This window comes from Mauremys mutica, chromosome 1, assembly GCF_020497125.1.
Source record: "Mauremys mutica isolate MM-2020 ecotype Southern chromosome 1, ASM2049712v1, whole genome shotgun sequence".
Taxonomy (NCBI): Eukaryota; Metazoa; Chordata; order Testudines; family Geoemydidae; genus Mauremys; species Mauremys mutica.
In genome coordinates, this window is record NC_059072.1 from 374,240,473 (window position 1) to 374,260,521 (window position 20,049).

Below are 20,049 nucleotides of genomic sequence, written 5' to 3' on the forward strand. Positions count from 1 at the left end.
ACCTGAAAATTTGGGGCACCACTGGTCCACCCTCCTGCTTTTCCTATTCCTGTTCTGACCCTTCTTGCAGGCTCCGAGTCTTCCTGGGAAGGGGATCTAGCAGTTAAAAGAGAAAAAGCCTCCAGCCTGCCAGACATATTAGCACAACACTGAAACTGTTAAAGAGCCATTCAATGGGTAATGAAGCCATTTAACAGGCATTTGCCAACCCCCAGGTATATACTGTCAGTTTCTGAATGTACCGACAAAAACAGTTGTGAATGACTGTAATATTTATTCAGAACATGTTACTCTACAGGACCTTAGTTTAAAATTTGCTTTAAAAATATTTCATTAGTGAGTTGGTGAAGATTATAAAATCATATCTCTAAAAAATCCTTGCACAGATTTTTAGATGCACAATCATCTTTAGCCTTAAATGCTTGGATCTTCAGACATATGGTTCTTTAAATAAATTCTTCAAAAGACCACCCTTATCTAAAATACATATATTAATTACTATAGTAAAAAAAACTTACTTCCAAAGTCTTCCTGTCCTTTCTGTTCATCCATTTCTCCCATCAAACCCCTACCCCCCAAATTGAAGAGAGCCCTTAAAGGGACAACAGCCCTTTGCTTCCGGATAGCTGGACAAAGAGTTTCCCTTTCTTTACTTCTGACTATCTGATAAACTAGTTTTAAGAGAACCCTCCAGCAAAATCAGTACCTTAGTAAGATGTAAAAATCATTTGTTATGCCTAAAATCTTTGGAAACATATTTTTTAAAGTTGGTGGAATTTCATAAACGTGTATTGTTATGGAGATCACACGCAGTAAATTAGTGTTCCCTTTTTCTAAAAGCAATGAACATTGTTATGAACACATTAAACCACTGTGACTATTTTAAATTAATCAATGTCTGTTTCAGTGAGTTAAATATGTAGTAATCTGGAATAATTTCTTTATGAAGGCTTAAGAGTACATTTAAAATATAAAATAAGCTTAGAAATACTGATTAAGAAACTGTAAAACAGAGAAGAGCTGCATCATGTAGTCCATAATATTTAATGTTGTATTTAGCAAGACAGCTGACTCACCCTTACTACAATAATAAAAAAATAAATGTCTGACAAACTTCAGGGCATAGCAAAAAACCTGTGACTGACATTTTTATTCTCAATTTTAGTGCTTTTAATTAGGTACCTCCTGCACATCCATTCTGCGTGAGGGAGAGGGTACAGGGGTCTCTGTGGGGAACTGTGACTCTCTGCCACCGTGAGGCAGGCTGGGCGTCTTGTTATTCTTTCTGCCTTGTCCCTCCACCCCCCATCCTTCCACCGGGCTGCAATCTCAGCCTGCCGTGGGGCATAGGGGCACCAGTTTAATAATACTGCATGGGACCCCATAAATCTTAAGGACGGCCCTGGGGGAGCCAAAAAGCAGTGCCCTGGCTCAGCAGGGAGGAGCTGCCTTCCAGAGGCACTGGAGAACCAGAGCGTCGGCTTGCGGGGCAGCAAGCCCCAGCCATGGAGGAGCCGGCGCGGCGCAAGGGGGCAGCAGCCCTGCAAAGGCAGTGCCGCCGCTAGCGGGGAGCAGCCTCTGTGCTCTGTGGCTCGGGCTCTGTGCCTCCCAGGAATGTGAGCTGCCGCCGGGACGTGGGGCCCCTGAGCCTGCGCTGGGGGGGCACATGGGGGCCTCTGCCCACATGCATCTGCTGCAGGAGCCCCCAGGAGGGCGGCTGCAGCCTGAGCAGGAGGGGCGGGGGCGGGGCTGCTCCCCACTAGCGGCACCGCCGCCACCTTTGCAGGGCTGCTGCCCCCCTGTGCCACACCAGCTCCTCCATGGCTGGGGTTCGCCACCCTGCAAGCAGGTCACTCTGGCTCTCCGGTGCCTCCAGAAGATGGCTCCTCCCTGCCAAGGTGCTGCAGCGGCCCAAGCCCGGCAAAGCCAGTGAGCGGACTCAGGGCGGGGGCTGCCGGGGTGGGGAGGGCTCGTGGGGGGGGGGGCTGTGCACCCTCCAGGCGAGTTCAGGGGGTAGGGAGGGGGGAAACCTAGTCTGGGGAGCAGCCCCTGGGCATGGCTGGCCCCTGGGCATGGCTGGCCCCTGGGGTCTATAAAGGATCGTTGGGATTTGCCCCTCAATGAACCGATGTGCGCGGAGGGGAGGGTGGGCGCAAGGTGGAAGTTTCGCCTAGGGCGCAAAATATCCTTGCACCAGTCCTGCTGTCCACCCATGACATGGACCTAGTTCTCTAATATATGACTGCGTACCCAGCAGCTCCCATTGAAACCAGCACTTCTGAAAATCAGGTCACTTATTTAGGTGCCTAAATATAGATTATGGGGCCTACCTTTAGACGACCATTTCTGAAAAGCTTGGCTTTCGTGTTATCCTCTGTCTGATACTGTAGTGGAAACAAGGAGAGAAGCAGTTTTTCCTGTGGTAAATTTGTATGTAATCCCTGCAGGGTAATAGCTTTCCCAGTGTAAATAAGATTTTAATGACCAGAGAAAACCTGCTTTTCACTTACTGATATTTGTCATAACAGCAATAGATTTGAAACTTAGTGCATAATAGCATCTAACCACCAGAGGGAAGGGTGAGTGCTTGTAGGCTGTCTGAGCCAGGGAAGGGGAAGAGACAGGAGCGAGGAATCCAGATTTCAGGCACTTCAGAGCCATTAACTTTTGATGAGAGGTAGGTGCCTAAGGATGGGATTCCCAAAGGTATTTAGGCTCCTAACTGCCATTGAAACATTTAGGCTCCTAAGTCACTGAGGTGCTTTTGAAATTTTTACCCTTTTTTCCTCAATGTGTGAACATTATTGAGGCCAGACAGATCTTAAGTGAGTGATCCTCTCCAAACTAGGGAACAATTGCTGGGACAACATGGGCCTGAAGAGCCATAATCCAGGAAAGTTCAGTTCTGTCAGCCAATTGACGTGCACATTAGTGCCAGTAAGGGACAAATAAGTTTTCATGGTTCACTTTTGATTGTTTTCTAGGGCAAAATTGGTGAAATTGCTTTTTCTGATATGGAAAGATCATGCTTCATAATTGGGGGGTTTAACCTTGCAGCTGACCTCCTGGGAAACCCCTTGTTAAAAGTTTTCCTCCAAAATGAAGGAGCGGGTTGAGGTGATTTCTCTGCTTCTGATAGAGTTCAACTCCTCTCTGGATTCTGCTAAATTAACCTCAAATTTATGACAGGCTAAGGAGGGAAAATTTCCTGAGAGCCTGTAAAAAGATTGACAACTCTTTATGAAGATATATTATACTGAAAACAAAAATGCAATTTGCGTAGACATCTTTACATCAATGCCTATAGCTTTTCCAAATAAGGTTTCTGTGGGATGAAGAGGGAGAAGGAGGAAGATTTCTGAAATACAGTGAAAAAGCTCATATAAAATTGAGAGATTCTATATTTTAGAAAGACAGTCCCCACCAAACCCATGTTATCTGAAAACCTGAAAGAGAGACACAATTATACAAACAAAATTGTCCACTGTTCCGAACACTTCACCTTTTTAAATTTAACTCCTCCAGTTGATCTCAGTACATTCAGAAACATGCAAGTTGGGAAAAATAAAATAAGTAATAGGAAGTTGTTTATTTAAACATGGCTACAAAACAGTCTACATGATCCAAACCACCAGAAGGAAAAAGTAGGTTAATATACTGTAATACCTTCACTTAGTACAGTGTTTCTCAAACTGGGGTCGCTGCTTGTGTAGGGAAAGCCCCTGGCAGGTCAGGCCGGTTTGTTTACCTGCCCCGTCTGCAGGTCCGGCCAATCGCGGCTCCCACTGGCCACGGTTCGCCACTGCAGGCCAATGGGAGCTGCTGGAAGTGGCGGCCAGCACGTCCCTTGGCCAATGCCACCTTTAGTACCGATGATGAAAGGTTGGGACTTTTGTGCTGAAATTCTCAGGTTAAATCCCCACTGATGGCCTTAGGGCCTATATGTAGGAGGCCGCTATCTGTTACAGTATCATCATAAAGACAATTAAAGATTACAGGTCAGCTGGTGTATGTTGGCTGAGTGAGGCCAGTTTCCACCATGTGATAATCTAGTCCAGGGATAGGCAACCTATGGCACGTGTGCCAAAGGCGGCACGCAAGCTGATTTTCAGTGGCACTCACACTGCCTGGGTCCTGGCCACTGGTCTGGGGGGCTCTGCATTTTACTTTAATTTTAAATGAAGCTTCTTAAACATTTAAAAAACCTTATTTACTTTACATACAATAGTTTAGTTATATATTATAGACTTATAGAAAGAGACCTTCTACAAACATTAAAATGTATTGCTGGTACGCGAACCCTTAAATTAGAGTGAATAAATGAAGACTCAGCACACCCCTTCTGAAAGGTTGCTGACCCCTGATCTAGTCCTGTACGTTTAATCTCTAGTTGGTGTTATCAGCTATTGACAGCAAAATGTTTAAAAGAAGCATTCCTATTTCATGAACTTATTGGTGTGAAAAGTGAATGTCCTGGAACTGTAGGCCATTCTGTGCCTATTTTAACATGTCAGTCCATTTAACTCAAAGTTTTGTGTGCAAATTCTTTATATTTTTCAAACATTTTTTTAGCATGTAGAAGGCACTCAAGGTAAGTTACTAGGGGATAAGAGAAGTAAGTGAGGGAGGAGGGCTTTCATTAGATTAGAAAGGGGGTTAAAACAGAATCTGCTTGAAATATTTCTGCTGCTTTTCCTTTCAATTTCACTTCATTTTCACTCTGACAATATCAGTGGCTCCCTCGGGTGGCAGTTCAAGCCACTCTTAGTTCCTAAAAGACCAGGAGTACTTGGGGCACCTTAGAGACTAACAAATTTATTTGAGCATAAGCTTTCGTGGGCTAAATTTGTTAGTCTCTACGGTGCCCCAAGTACTCCTCATTCTTTTTGCTGATACACACTAACACGGCTACCACTCTGAACCCTGTCATTTTAGCTCCTAATTGCAGACACTGACAAGGATTGAGCTGTGAATTTCAAAAGATAATACGATTGCAGAGATATAGGAAGAAGGGGACACATACCAGGGCCCAAATGGGGCTCTGGGTGATCACTGCTTCCCACCACCCAACACAGATGTAATGAGGTTAAGTGGTGTCCGTATAAAGAAATTAAAACGACTGATTATTCCTCAAGACAGGCTTTTAATGACTTACAGCTATAAATGCAACACAGACAGAATAGGAAAAGGAAAATTAAAGACCAGCATTGAATAAGGATTAATATAAATGACAAACTATATTGCAGACAAGCACAAGTACAGGTAATGTTAAGCATTAGCTACTTATTACTATAAATGTCCTTAACTTTGACAGTTTTTATTGATGACAGGCACGAGTACATGCAAAGCTATTATTACTCATTAACTATTGATTTTACAAATTCTATTCCTGCCCTTAATAACCACAAGTACAAAGAAAAATATTATAAATTGATTAACAACTGTCTTCTATTTCTAAACAACTTAACACTAGTATTAAACTTTTACTACTATTTTTAATACTGCAGCATTAATATAATCTGAGATCAAATTATCCCGACGCTACCATTTTTAATGCTATAGTGTCAGTACGACTTGAGATCAAATCAGCTCAAGCATTCCAGACTTCTTTATTCTGTTACCTTATTCTGCATGCAACCAGATTATTTTACTTTAAAATCTTACCCTACCGAGAATATGTTACCTTTTAGATGCCTACCTGAGGCTCTACACATTTAATCTCATCCGCCCACCATGTTTTGAAGCAGGTCAACCAATCAGGTTAGGCCAAATCTTTAATGTGGTTAGCGTTGTTGCTTTGGCTGTATAATTTATGCTTACTTATTTTCTTGGAGTCAATTGTTGCTTTAGTTTTATAAGTTATGCACAAGGAGATAACTTATTTCCATATAGCCCATTGTCTTGACTGTGGTTTTTCTAATAGCCAATTGGTGCTTTAGTTTTTTAGGTTACAAGGACATAACTTACCTCTAAATGGACTATTGTCTTGATTGTGGGTAAGATTATTTTGAGAACCTATGCCTGCAGGCCTAGCCCATCAAAACCACATAGGAATGAGTTCTTTGGCTGCAGCGTCTCTTAATCACAAGTTTCAAAGGTGGCCTTAATAAGCCGTACCCGTGGGCATGACCTATTTTACCATATAGGAGTCAGCATAAAACGTTGTCTGGTTGCAGGTGTCTTTTGACCACAAGTTGCAGCTTAATTTTGCAAAGCTTGCTCTGCAAAGCTTGCTCTATAAAGCTTCTGGAAGTTTTAGGCCTAACACTGGCAATACTGTTGTTCATTTTAAACTTGACAACACTCTTGTTCAGATTAATCACAACTGTTTTTTTCAATAACATTTAGAAACAGCCCACTGTTCCCCCTGAATCCACACAGGGAGGTGCACCTGGATCATCCCATTCTGCATGGAAAGGGGGCTTACCCATCTTTGCAACATTGCCCCTATAGTGCACCATGATCCCTGCAGAGGCCCCTCTGCTCAGCCTCCATGCTGATGGAGGGGGTGAAGACTGGATTGGCCAGGGAAAGAGTGGTCATGACTGGAGCAGGGATTAGGAGAAATGCACAATGTCCTACTTCCAGTCCTAGGAAAAGGTTGAACCAGACAGAACAGATTTCTAAATGAGGAGGAAAATATTTGCATTATTTTTATTTATTAAATTATTGTACTTATGAAGTACATCAGTGTTTCCCAAAATATGGGTTGCCACCTCCCGGGGGAGCATGAAGGAAGGGACATGGAATGGACAGATGTATAAGTTATTCTCTAGTCTGAGGTTTTTGTTTTTTAAGTAAACCTCTAAGCTATTAGAGTTGCAAATAAAACCTAGCAAAACTGCAGCTGGCATTGAGATGGCTGCCTGAGTTAGCAGAGAGCCTGAAACAACAGCTGTATGGTATGAACTGCCATCAGTGTTAACTCAGATGCCAGTGATGGCTCTTTAACTGTCCATATTGTTAAATATTTCACAGCTCATCTAAGCAAGTAAGAAAAGAAAAATAGATTATGAAGATCATTATCAGTGCTTCCTAGTTTGGGGAAGCAGGAAATTTATCTATTGAGATGGGTAACACTTTAACAACACAAGGCAAGGCTGCAGGGGATTCCAAATTAGTTTCACTTTCCTGAAGAGGGAGACTTATATTTCAGAAGTCTGGGAAACACAGAAGTATATACTGGTTGAACTGGGCAAAAATTAAGGCAATTAAACAGCGAGGTCCTGAGTCTGCATTCAGATCCATGGGGTGGACTCTTGTGCCAGCATTGAACCTTTCTGATGTCAATTGGAATGGTTCACACAGATCTGATGGTAGGATTGGGTCCAAGACACACACTCTCTCTCTCTCTCTCTCTCTCACTCTCTCTCTCTGTGTATAAAAACTTTAGAACTCTTTTTTTCCCCTTAAAGCTCTTTTCTTTCCTTCCCTAGGGAATGCTACTACAAAGAACCATTCGTTTCAAAATTCTAAAGGAATGTGGCTGCATTGCACTGAAACAAATACAATACAAATAACTAATGAAATAGAACCCTGGCATATGCACACAACTCTCACTTACATAGTGAGGTGACGTTGATGCAGTATAATCACTCAGCAGAAGAGATCATTTAGAGAAGCAGATGTCTCACCTAATGATCCAAATATTGGGAAAGATGGATCAGCTACTGAATCAGTTACATCATTCACCAACCAAGAGATGTCACCTGTTGAAGTTGACACATATGTGTCAACTGTTATCTACTGAGTCTAATATAATACCTGTTCAAAAGATGCATCATCTGCTACCTACTAACTATATGTGTCACCTGCTAAAATATTCTGGTATACAATCAAGTGGTCCAGGAGTGAAATGCAAGACCTTAAAGTGGAGAGAGGGTATGTTGTTTAAGAACTAACATATTGGATGGAACATTAAACCATGAAATTGACATACACATCTCGCCTCCTTCTCAAGTGTCTGTCTGGCTTCCACTCTCCTTCTTTATCACATTCAGATTCCCCCCCTTCAAAGCCCTGCATGGTTCCATCCTAGCCTACATCTCATCTCTAACATTTTGCAGCTCCCTTGCTCAAGCCCTGACACATTTCAGCTCCCTCTGATACTCCCTTTGTCTCCTACTCCCACAAATGATTCCAGGCCTTTTACATGATGTAGAAAAGGTCGGAGAAGTGTAAAGAGGCTCTAAAAACCCTATACGCAGCCCAGGGATTGCCCCTGTGCAGGATCTGAGGGAGACAGCCACACAGCTCCTCCCAAGCTAGGAGTGGGAAGGGTGGATCTGCAGCATGCAGCGCTGCAGTGAGTGATTCTGGCAGCCAAAAGAGCAGACCAGGGAAATTGTTGTAATGTAGACAGGCCCCCAGGGATGTCTAAATTATGCTAGGGGTGCCAGAGCACCCCACGATAAGCCACCTCCAGAGCCTATCACTCTGCCTAGGCTGTGAGGGTCATGCTGCACTTTTAATCAGTCCAGAACAGCCTCTCACTTCACGCAGTAAATGCCTGATTTTGCTTGTGGTCAGGAAATCCATTGCACAACTCCCATTGACTTCAAGGAGTGTCCCGCGTCCTACACATTCACATGCCTTGAGGAGTGAAGGAAATTGCTTAATTATCATACCAACCATGTGAAACCCAACAGCTTCAGGACCCTTCTCATTTGTTTCCCTCCAGGATCCTAAAGTTTCACATTGAAAGGGCTCCAGAGTGCTTCTAGAGACCCTGCTTTCTTTCTAAGTGGCAGCTGCTAAGTCACTTTCTCAGAGAACCTTATCTGATATCTGGGTCCTATGGTAATTAGAGCTCGCTGAATACCCTAGATAGAACACTGATCAACAGGGATGTTCTAAGAGTAAGGTGGCGTCTTGTAAATTCTAATCCGCGGGCTAACATAGTGCTTTTTATTTAAATACTTTCAGTACAAAGTTGAAGCCCTGAAATAAGATTAGGAGCGGGTGGCACAGAAAGAGCTTTTGTCAGTTTATGCTACAGATAAATAGACATGGGCACAAAATCACATCTGTTGAACCTGATATAAAGAGCTGCACAAAGGAAGCCAGTTGCAATACCCAGGGTAACAAGTTGTATTGCTCCAACAAAACCATATATATATATTCTTGAACACCATCTATGGCACTCCATCTGTTAGCTATTTATATATCTACCATAGTCTTATAACATCACTCTTCCCATAATGGAAACTGAGTGATTTCAATGAACTATACAGGCTTTGAAATGACTAGACAGCTTTACAGTTCTTCCACTTTGTGTGGTTTTATCAAGTGTTTCTTCCTTCTCTTGCCATTTACCACCAGGAGGAGATCTCTGTGCCAATACATTTTCTGGCGTCACCGTTGCCAATTCCCAGGCTGTAAAATGAGTTTGGACCTGGGCCTGCTTCTGAACTATGCAGCTGAGATCTAACTGTATAATAGACCAAGTAAAACCTGGGATCTGGCCAACATCATGGAAGTACAGACGCTGCATCTATGCATGGATTCAGACTTTAGCATTTGGACCCCTCTCTAGAAATAAAGCACAAATATTAATAAGGAGCTCTACTACCCAAAGGGTTCTAACACCTAACAGTTGCTCCATGTGCACAACTCTCATTGACTTCAGTGGGAATTTTATACATAGGGCAGCTGCAGGGTCAGACGCTAAAGAAGGGGACCCCTGAAGGCCAGAATTTTGTTCTTCGATAAACATGTGTAAGATACTTGGCGATACCCAGTGAATGGCCCGATAGAAGGGCAAAGTGTCATAATTATTTAATGTCCTGGCTTTTAAACACTTAATGCCCAGCTATAAAATTGCAGTATATTTTGTTCTGTAGGAGGAGGAGAGATACATCACTTGTTGTTGGTCTGCTAGATGGTGTCACGGTAACCACTCTTGGCCAGGTTCTTTGGTGCATGAGTGGGATTGCATGGGGGCAAGGTGGCTTTGAACCACTCGTATGGCCCCTCTTCCTGATCCAGGGGACCAAGGGGCTCTACAGCATAATTTAGTGCAGTTTCAGTGCTGCTCTAATATATGCCTGGCTGCCCACAGTATCACAGGGCCTCTCCAGCAGCTACAGATTGCTGAGGCATAGGAACAACAAAAAAATCTTTTGGGAACACTCAAGAGTGGTGGATTCCTTGCGTTGCAGGAGCGGCACAAAACAGCTGTAGAGCAAGGCCAAGAATCTGCCCCTGTGTCTCCTTAATCAAATGAAATACTTGCATGTTATGTTTAATTTAATCTAGACAGTGCAAAAGACCAGAGATGTTATCCAGGGCTGAATAACCATAAAAAAGCTATCAGTGCACTGCCTGTGTAATTTATTTAATGAGAGCCCCACAGAGCCCTTCTTTGTGGTGTATTGAAAACTCGGTTAAAATTGTGATCTATCACTTTAAATTCTCAGAGGTCTTCCCAATCTTGCTTGCAGCAGATGGCTCTGTAGGGAAGCATGTAATCAGAGTCAGTCTGCACCAGCAAACTTTGAGTAAGGTGGAGTGAATTGTACATTGCTGCCTTTGGGAGCAGCGGCAGCCTGTTTTGTCTCTCTCTGTTTTTGGTCCTTGTGTGCCAAAGCTCTGAAGTCTAAGAAATAAAGTAGTGTTACATTGCAATCTTCGAGCAAGAGTATTTTAGGTTTTTATCTAACTTCTCTGTGTGTATGCTGTGAAACCTAACACTCTCTACCTTTCATTTTTCATCTGTCAGCCAGGGCCCCGCTTTCTCTGGCCAGCAATTTTATAAATGAATCAAAATGGCATGAAGAGTGTTTCCATCTGGCCTCAGAAATCCATTTTACTGGGCAACAGTGTGTGAGTGCTAAAGAAGTTAAGGAAGAGAATACTAGATTAATGACTTTTCTTACTGTACTTTGGATCAGAACAGAGGCAGGGTAAAAGATTGATTTTTTTCTTTATAGGATCAGTAGAATTTAATCCCAACTTTATCTGTCTTTCAAATTACAGTGCATTGATGTTCTAACACAACGACTATAAGTGGCCAATACAAGATACTGATCAAATATACTACAGGGCTGGGTGGCTCCTGTGTACAGAACACTTGTACTGAGTCAAAGAAGTTTATTAGGAACAATGAACTAATTGTACCTGCTCAATGGCCTTCCCCTTACAAAACTGCAAGGGCAGAAATATCATGCAAAGAAAAGTGACTTGCTTCACCACGAGAGAGGAACCTACATAGATGGGCTGTCCAATAACTTGTTAAATGTATAAATTCTTTGATGCAGGGACAGGGGTGGACTAAGGAAGGGTTGTTGGGCTTGGAGTCCACAGTGAGAGGGGACCTGAATACAGCACGTGAACAGGCAGTGATACATAACAGCTGATTGCTATTTGTGGCCTTTTTCTGGCCTGGCTCATCTACAGTCCTGGCCCTTTAAATTTCCTTCTTCTCCTGCAAGAATGAAGTATCTTTTTTATTTTTACAGGAACCCAATGGTGTTCAATGGAATTCACCTAATGGGCAAGAAATCCCCTGATGTCTTTTAAAGGGCCAGGACTGAACAGGAAGAGCAATGATTTGGGAGTGGATCATAAACAGGAGTCTGTTAGGATGAAGAAGAAAATTCTGTCAAGGGAGCATCTGAGCACCAAACTTAATATGTCACTGATCTCAGCCCTGGCAATATTCGCTCCCTCTCTCTACCAAGTTTATTAAAGTAAAACCAGTTACCCTTGCCAATGACCATGTTATACACACACTGGTAACATTTTACACTCACTGTTCACTTTGGCACGGGCCCCTCCCTGTGAGGTTGCACTGTAGCATATTTTCATAAAATCGTATAATGTAACTAGAATATGCTTCATGCAAAAGGTCTCTTGTAAGGTATCATTACAAAGCTTATAATCTACTGAATGTAATCATCCTATTTGTATAAATGTACCACTCTTGTATCTGAAACTAGAAATATGAAACATAACTCTGACGGCCTATTGTAATTATGCAAAATGTGGGCCATTAATGGTGGTTTGGAATCTTGATGACTCCATTAACCAGGAAAATTGTCTATAGATGGCTCTGTTTTACCTGTAAATCTTCCTGTATACGTGTGTGCTGGCAAGTGGGTAATGAAGTCTTACAGTGACATATGATCATGTCACCTGAACTGGAATCCATCTTTAACCTGGTGCTTTTCCATTGAGAAGGGGGGACGGGGGGGAACCCAGAGGTACAAAGGATTCTCGCCTTATGCAAAAGATATATAAGTGGGTGGAACAAAGAAAAGAGGAGAGCCATCATGAGGAATCCCCTAGCTACCACCTGAACTGGAACAAGGGCTGTACCAAGGGGAAAGGATTGTGCCCAGACTAGGAAGGTGTCCAGTCTGTGAAAGAAATGTATTGAAACATCTCTGAGGGTAAGATCTCATCTCTATTCAATTTCTTACTGTATTAGACATAGACTTGCATGTTTTATTTTATATTGCTTGGTAATTCACTTTGTTCTGGCTGTTACTACTTGAAACCACTTAAATCCTACTTTCTGTATTTAATAAAATCACTTTTTACTTATTAATTAACTCAGAGTATGTGTTAATACCTGTGTGTGTGTGTGTGGGGGGGGAACAAACAGCTGTGCATCTCTCTCTATCAGTGTTATAGAGGGAGAACAATTTATGAGCTTACCCTGTATAAGCTTTATAGAGGGTAAAACAGATTTATTTGGGGTTAGACCCCATTGGGAGTTGGGCATCTGAGTGTTAAAGACAAGCACACTTCTGTAAGCTGCTTTCAGTTAAATCTGCAGCCTTGGGGCAAGTAATTCAGACCCTGGGTCTTTGTTGGAGCAGACAGGCGTGTCTGGCTCAACAAGACAGGATGCTGGAGTCCCGAGCTGCCAGGGCAGGAAAGCAGGGGTAGAAGCAGTCTTGGCACATCAGTTGGCAGATCCCAAGGAGGTTTCTGTGATTCAACCCATCACCCCCTCAAAAATAATGAGATTGGCTTAAAAGCATGATATTTTAAAAATAATAAATTTGGGGTTCTTTTCATTTGCCTTCTGATGTTGAGTCTGTTTCACGTTTTCAAGTTTTTCTTCACAACCATGATGGGAAAAAACCAAAACCAAAAAATAAAACTGTACAATGAGAGTCTCACATAATCACATGACTCCAAGAGCTGAGGCTTTAACAGCAACACCAAATACGGCAAGACTCTTGATAAACCACAATGGTTGACAACACTGCATTTTGCCCAGAGGGAGGACTACACAAGTTGCAGGGCAGTGGAGAATCAGGCCCTAAAGTCCAGCTTATGAAAGATAGTTAGGCACCTAGCTCTCATAGACTTTAACAGGAGACAGGCACCAAAATACCTTTGAGGATCTGGACCTAAATGACTTTCTGAGTGCTCCAGAGAGACAGTCAGGATCAAAGAAGCCAAGATTAGACCTTAGAATTATTTTATCATCTTTCTCTTTTGATTGTCAGGCACCACAGTATCAAGGGTCAAAGTTCTTGGCTCCCAGATGTGTGCTCGGACTACTGTATCTCTCTCCAATAAATAATATAACAACAATAGCAATGGAGAGAGACCATGGACCCAGGTTCTCTACTGGTCACACCAATTTTAGCCGAGTATAACTCCACTGAGTTTAAAGGAGTGACAGTGGCATAAACGTTAGTGTAACCCAGTGGAGAACCCCCAGGCACCCTTGGTCAAATTCACCCTGCAGTCAGAGGGGTCATCCCATTGTAACAGATAGACTAAATACGGCCATCATCTCTGCGCGTATTTAGAAAAGCCCAATGCTCTATCAAAAGAAAATCAGTGCATTGTTACTATTAGCAATGAGCAATTTAATTATTATTAATAACTAAAGCTGCACTTAAGGGTAAAAAAAATCGTAAAACAATGTGACTCCCACGTTGCGCGGTTACTGATTAGCCACTCCGAACAGTTATTTCCCTTTCAAAATAAACAAATCTGCAAGCTCGGGAAATAAAGAATTGCAGCAAGTGCAGGTCCTCTCCTGCCTGTGATTGGATCGGGCTGGCGGTGAGATCACGGGGGAGGCTGGACTGTAGGTAGGGGAGGGCTGGTTTGCGACAGCGCCTGGAAGGATATTAACCAGTGAAGGGGCAGGGGCTGGGGGGTGGTTGTATCTGCTGTAGCTTCACCGAGGTACGCTACGGGGGTAAGTAGCACCGATGGAAGCTTAGCAACGCCAACGTTCTGTTTCCGAACGTTGGCTACTGTGGCCTCTTGGACACGTGTTCCACAGAGGGGGTGGGCTTCGCGCTTGGGGTATGTACAGTAGAGGGGGGTGCACTGTGGAGAAGGGAAGGGGAAAGTGATCGGGTCTGGCATTTCAGTTTCTCTGATCGGGACTGCTTTGTTTCTGGGCTTCAGCGTTTGTGTGTTTTTCCCTTAAGAGACCAATCGATCTTTCAAGGGATGGATGAATGGAGTGAGGAAAGGGGTTGGCGCCTGGCTCTGTCCCCTCCCCCTTCGCTCAGGCCGCTGCAGATCTCCGGGAAAAGAAGGGTTATTCTTGGGGGGAAGGGGAGCAGCTGACTATACACTAGAGAAGCAAGTGGGACATGAATCGAAGTTTATTGCGGGCTGTGGGGGTTTGATTTAAATTGGAAGGGGAACAGAAATCGTGGATCAACCACTTAATTTCCTCTTAGTGTAAAATTCTGTTGGCTTTTTTTTATTATAATCATTCTTCCCCACCCCCAGCAAACAAGTTCTAGCAGAAGGGAAGGAAAGCGCTATTTTCTGTTGTAACCTTTGGCATATGCTCGGCACCCCCTTCCCTGATAAATACCCTGCACCGAGTCTAATCTGATTGCTTGGGTGAGCACCAGCAGCGAATCCGGTGGGAGGGGAACGAAGCTGGGGCAAGAATTCGTTTCCCACGAGACTCACCCCCAGCTCGTGAGCCTTGAACTAGGAGCCGTGAAGCTGGGGTAGGGGCAGCAGCTGCAGAAAGGCAGCTTTGTTTAATTGATCTCCAAAAGAATAGAGCATTTGTTGGGGGTGGGGGAGAAAAGGACTCCTGGCATGGGCTCCCCATTAACAGCCTTGATTGGTTCCATTAGGGGAAATAAACGGTAATAAATCAACCACGCTGCCTTAGAGCTAACAAAAAAGGTCCAATATTTCTCGTTTGTGTTTTTCTCTGGCAGGCAGCAGCTTCTGATCATGAAGAAGAAAGCGAAGGCTTGGAGGGGAGGCTTGGATCCTTGGCTCTGAGCCACGTGTTGTGTGTAGCACTCAAAGCCAGGAGAGATGTATTTTCCATAAATAACTCTTGCTCACACATACTGTGCCATGGGCTTAAGGCCTCTTGAGACAGGGATGGTTTTGTTTTGAGATAATCTCTCTCTGTGTGTGAGTGACACGACTGATTTTTTTGGGGGGGGTGGGAAATGGAAGACTATACAACTAGAACCTATGGCACAGGTGGACTGGACAACAGACCTCTCTTTGGAGAAACTTCAGCCAGGGTAAGACCTGATTGTGCTTTGGAGCAATCTCTCTGCTGCCCCCTTTCCCCTCCAAGAGCTGGCTACGGAAGGGCTCCTTTCTGAAGCTGAGGTAGAGCTACTCATTTTTTGGAAAGCAGTATTGGGCATTTTCATGTGCAATAAGTAGCTTACTCAGTCTCTTAGTAGTCACTAATTTCACCCCCTCCCTTTTTTTTAAAATAAAAATTGAACTGCTCTAGCAAGAAGTACTTCAGCACCCACAGTGGCACTTCACAGACGTATTAGGGCCTCTGGAAGGCAGGGGGCCGAATAGAGATTTTGTTGTTTGATCTAAAGGCACAGAGCCACAGGGATTATTTGCAGAGTTTGAAGGGTCCTTCAGAGCCTCTGTAGGGTCCTATGTCAGCCGTTGCAATAGAGTGCCTTGCACAGGGTCTTCTTGAAAATGAATGCTGCAATTGTGTAATGGTGGTGGTGTGTAATGTAGACGTGACTTGCCCAATTGCAAGGGTAACCAGATAGCAAGGGTGAAAAATCAGGACCCTGGGTTTTTTGCGGGGAAAGAATAGGGGGATCTAGTTGTGTAAATAAGACCAAGCTCCTAATATCAGGATATCTGGTCACCCTACCGACTACATATGCCGAGCACATGGTGTTAGTTGCTCAGTCTTGTGGAATCTTCTAATAATAGGGTCTTTGTGCTATGGCAACTAAGCAAAATACTTTGCCATGGCAAATTTGCTTTAGAATTTTCTGGTTTAGTGGGATTATTTCAAAAGATCGGGGGAATGACTCTTTTTCTTGTCCTGCCTTTTTCTTGAGATAACTCTCCATTTGTGAGTTGTGGTCTGAGCAGCTGACTAGAATGGGGAAGTATTCATTCTTGGCAAATCGCTCAACCTCCCTGCCTCGGTTTCATCACCTGTGAAATGGTGGCGATACCTACTTGATAGGGCTATAGTGAGGATTAATTAGAGAATGTCACATGTTTTGAACATGACCCTGGTGGGGTGCTAGATGGCAGGAACTACTTTTTGCAATGCTATTTATATTGCCAGTAACTAAGGCCCAGATCAGCAAAGATACTTAGGTACCTAAATCCCAGTTTGGGTTCCCCTGTAATCCATAATTCTCCCTGAACCCTGTAGGTGGCTAAATTTAGTGCCGAAGTTTTCAGGGTAAAAGTTTACTCTGTGTCTAAGTTTTTTGCCTCTGGGCTTGCACACTGCTGCCTTGCTGTTGGTGTCCAGAGCCGCAGAGTGATTCGTGCACTGGGGAAAGATAAGTGTTTAGCCACCTAAGTTATTTGTTGGGCCCAATCTGGTAGATGGGCTTAGAGGCTGCCTACAGGATTGGGTCCCCTTCAAAAGGTGGGGTGTGAGGTGCCCATTTCATAACTTCTAGCCCAGTGAGTGGAGCATTAACCTGGGTCTCCCACATCCCAAGTGCAATTCTCCCTCTCTGCAGGAGGCGGGGAAAGGTGGGAGACCACAGTTAAAATCCTCTGAGGAGAGTTCTCTAACCACTGGGCTTTGGGCTGTTTTGATATGGGGCTCCCTCAGTCCCCCTTGTTGAAGTTGTTCCACTCTGGATTAAAAAAATGAAAGTAAATGGAGTAGGGGGACTGGATGCCAGGTCTCCCTGTCCCTGGTGGGTGTCCTAACTACTGGACTACAGAGTCATTCTCTCTTTGGCCCAAAGACTGTTCCATGGGGGATAAATACTCACCCAGTCATAAAGCCACAGAGAGCGTGTGAGAATGGGTCTATAGTACAGTGACTTTGGCCAAATCCCTAGTCTTTCATGGTTTATCCTTGTAGCTTAAGTGGTGGGGGCCTGGCCTTCTGGAGTAGGAGGATGTGAGCTTGGTCCCTGTTGATGCCGTGAAGTTCTGAGTGGGCGTGACATGCAGCTGAGTGACAGCTGAGAACTCCAGAAAGAGCATTAGTTGTGTTCTGCCATCATCCTTGCCTGGAGAAACCAAAAAGTGCCAGTCAAGCTAACTTCAGAGGTGCCCAAAATAGAAAGGGTAAATATGTAGTGAATATCTAAAAGGAGGTATCTGTCCCTTTCAGCTGTGTTTTTCCTCATCTAGGAGGGTAATAGACAGTGGAAGGGTTTTTATTACAGTTTTCTGTTTAATGGCTCCCCAGCTTTGGCCATGATCCTGCAGGCCATGGCAATGTACCCCTGTGCGGAGCCCTACTGACCGTGGAAGAGCTCAACATGAGTGCAGGGCTCTGCTCACATGGTGCTGATTGCACGATCGGGGCCTCCATTTTTTTTAAAAAAACTCTTCACACCACATTAACTTCCTGCCCCTTGTTGAAGTGTGTGTGTGAGAGAATATAGCACCCAAGCACTTTTTTTTATTAGCGCTGAAGTCCACCGTTTACCCTTAGGATGGAGATAGCATGGACAGCAAACGGTAAAATTCCAGTGTGACTCAAATCTGATCTGAAGGGACCATGTCTAGACTTGAATACCTCAGAGCACTGGCTCTGCCTTACTCTTTACATGATACTAAGATTATAAGGGAGCCACAGGGACACAGTTATATTCCAAATAACTGTGTTTACTAACTGAACCCAAACTTACAAACCTAGCTACATTCATACACTGCTGCTTTATAAAGCGTTCTGGTGGCATCTGCAGGAGAAAACTCGGAGGCCCACTAGCGGGCTTCCAAACTACTGACCAGGATACTCCTCAATTCCTGTACACTGCAGCCTCTCTCAAGTCTGACAGCGGTGTCGGCGATGTGTTGTGAAATTAATAAAACGGACACCCTTTCACCAGGAGCTGCTGAGGGGCCACCAAGCAGACATCAGGTAGACCAGGCTTAGCTACCACTCTAAACTGAAAAGACTTGCCATATATCAATTAGCTGCTTTTCTTCCACTTCCCATTCCCTCGCTTCCCAGCCCCACCGGCTGTGTTGTGATGGGTTGTCTGATAACTGTGGGATCTGCCTACATGCTCCCTGCACTGCTGGTACCAAAGTCCTTATTAAAATGCTGTGGGATCCTCGAGGCATGACAGATGTCTCTTTAAAACCTTGACATTTGCTGGAACAGAGTTTGGTAGGACTTGACCATTGTTCAGGACAAAATGGCTAAGCTTGAATCATGGCACCATAACTTCAGACTTGTTATTGAAAGTACAGCACATGGCACTCTTGGGTGAAAGCCGGTAGTTAGCAGCGTTTTCTTTAATTGGCGGAGAATGCTAAAACCATGACTCTTTCCAATCCCTCCCCTTCTGGCATGGATTCATCCTGACCTGGATTTCTGGATCTCTCCTGCTCTGATTTATTTTGCTCCTCTGGCACTGAATCATAGGAAGAGCCGAAATGGACCATATAAATAAAAAGAAAACAAGGAAAGAAGTGGGACCACTCAGCATGCGGTGGAGATTAAAGGTGGTATGGCCCATCTTCTAAACAACAAGATGGTATGGCCCAACATCTAAACAAATATTCTGCCTAAGTTTTTCATAAGGTTAATGAAGAACTTAGGGGCAGTGACAGGGTGGCTAATGGGAATGAGGATGGAAGTAGAAATTACCATATCTGAGGTGGAAGTCAAACTCAAACAGCTTAATGGGACTAAATCGGGGGGCCCAGATAATCTCCATTCAAGAATATTAAAGGAACTGGCATATGTAATTGCAAGCCCAATAGCAAGGATTTTTAATGAATCTGTAAACTCGGGGGTTGTACCCTATGACTGGAGAATTGCTAATGTAGTTCCTATTTTTAAGAAAGGGGGAGAAAAGCGATTGGGGAAACTACAGCCCTGTAAGTTTGTCCTCAAGTGCGTGTAAGGCCTTGGAACAAATGTTGAAAGAGAAAGTAGTTAAGGACATAAAGGTGAACAGTAATTGGGATAAAATGCAAGATGGTTTTATAAAAGGTAGATTGTGCCAGACCAACCTGATCTCCTCCTTTTGAGAAATGAAATCTACTGCATATTTCCTCTACTTGGAGTTCAGTAAGGCATTTGAGACAGTTCCCACATGGGAAATTATTAGTTAAATTGGAGAAGATGGGGATTAATATGAGAATTGAAAGATGGATGAGGAGCTGCTTAGAGGGGAGACTGCAACAGGTCATACTGAAAGGTGAACTATCAGGCTGGAAGGAGGTTACTAGTGGAGTTCTTCAGGGATGATTTTGGGACCAATCTTATTTAACTTTTTTTTATTATTATTATTTTTAAACGACGGCACAAAAAGTGGAAGTGTGTGAATAAAATTTGTGGATGACACAATGTTGGGAGGTATTGCCAATATAGAGGAGGACCAAATTATCATAAAAGAAGATCTGGACGACCTTGAAAACTGGAGTAATAAAAATGGGATGAAATTTAATGGTGTGAATTAAATAGTGCACTAACAAGAAGAATTCTTGCGCTAAGCTGGGAACGTATCAGCTGGAAGTGACAGAGGAGGAGAGAGACCTGGGCGTATTAGTCATCCTCTCATCAACCATGAGCTGACAATAGGATGTGACTGTAAAAAAAGGCTAATGCAGTCCTAGGATGTATCAAGTGAGGTATTTCCAGCAGAGGCAGGGAAG

General features: G+C 43.7%; 1 protein-coding gene across 5 annotated transcripts in view; it reads left to right on the forward strand.

The window, feature by feature from the left end:
• Positions 1-20,049, forward strand: part of LOC123375139 (transmembrane protein 243) — a 53,613-nt gene that overhangs the window by 15,532 nt on the left and 18,032 nt on the right. Inside the window, exons 1-2 of one of the 5 annotated variants that reach the window (XM_045025817.1) lie at positions 14,087-14,170; positions 15,168-15,488. In XM_045025817.1, coding sequence (XP_044881752.1) covers positions 15,411-15,488 — 78 coding nt within the window. In that variant the 5' untranslated portion in view covers positions 14,087-14,170; positions 15,168-15,410. The other 4 variants (XM_045025835.1, XM_045025809.1, XM_045025840.1 and 1 more) reach the window with 4 other exon arrangements.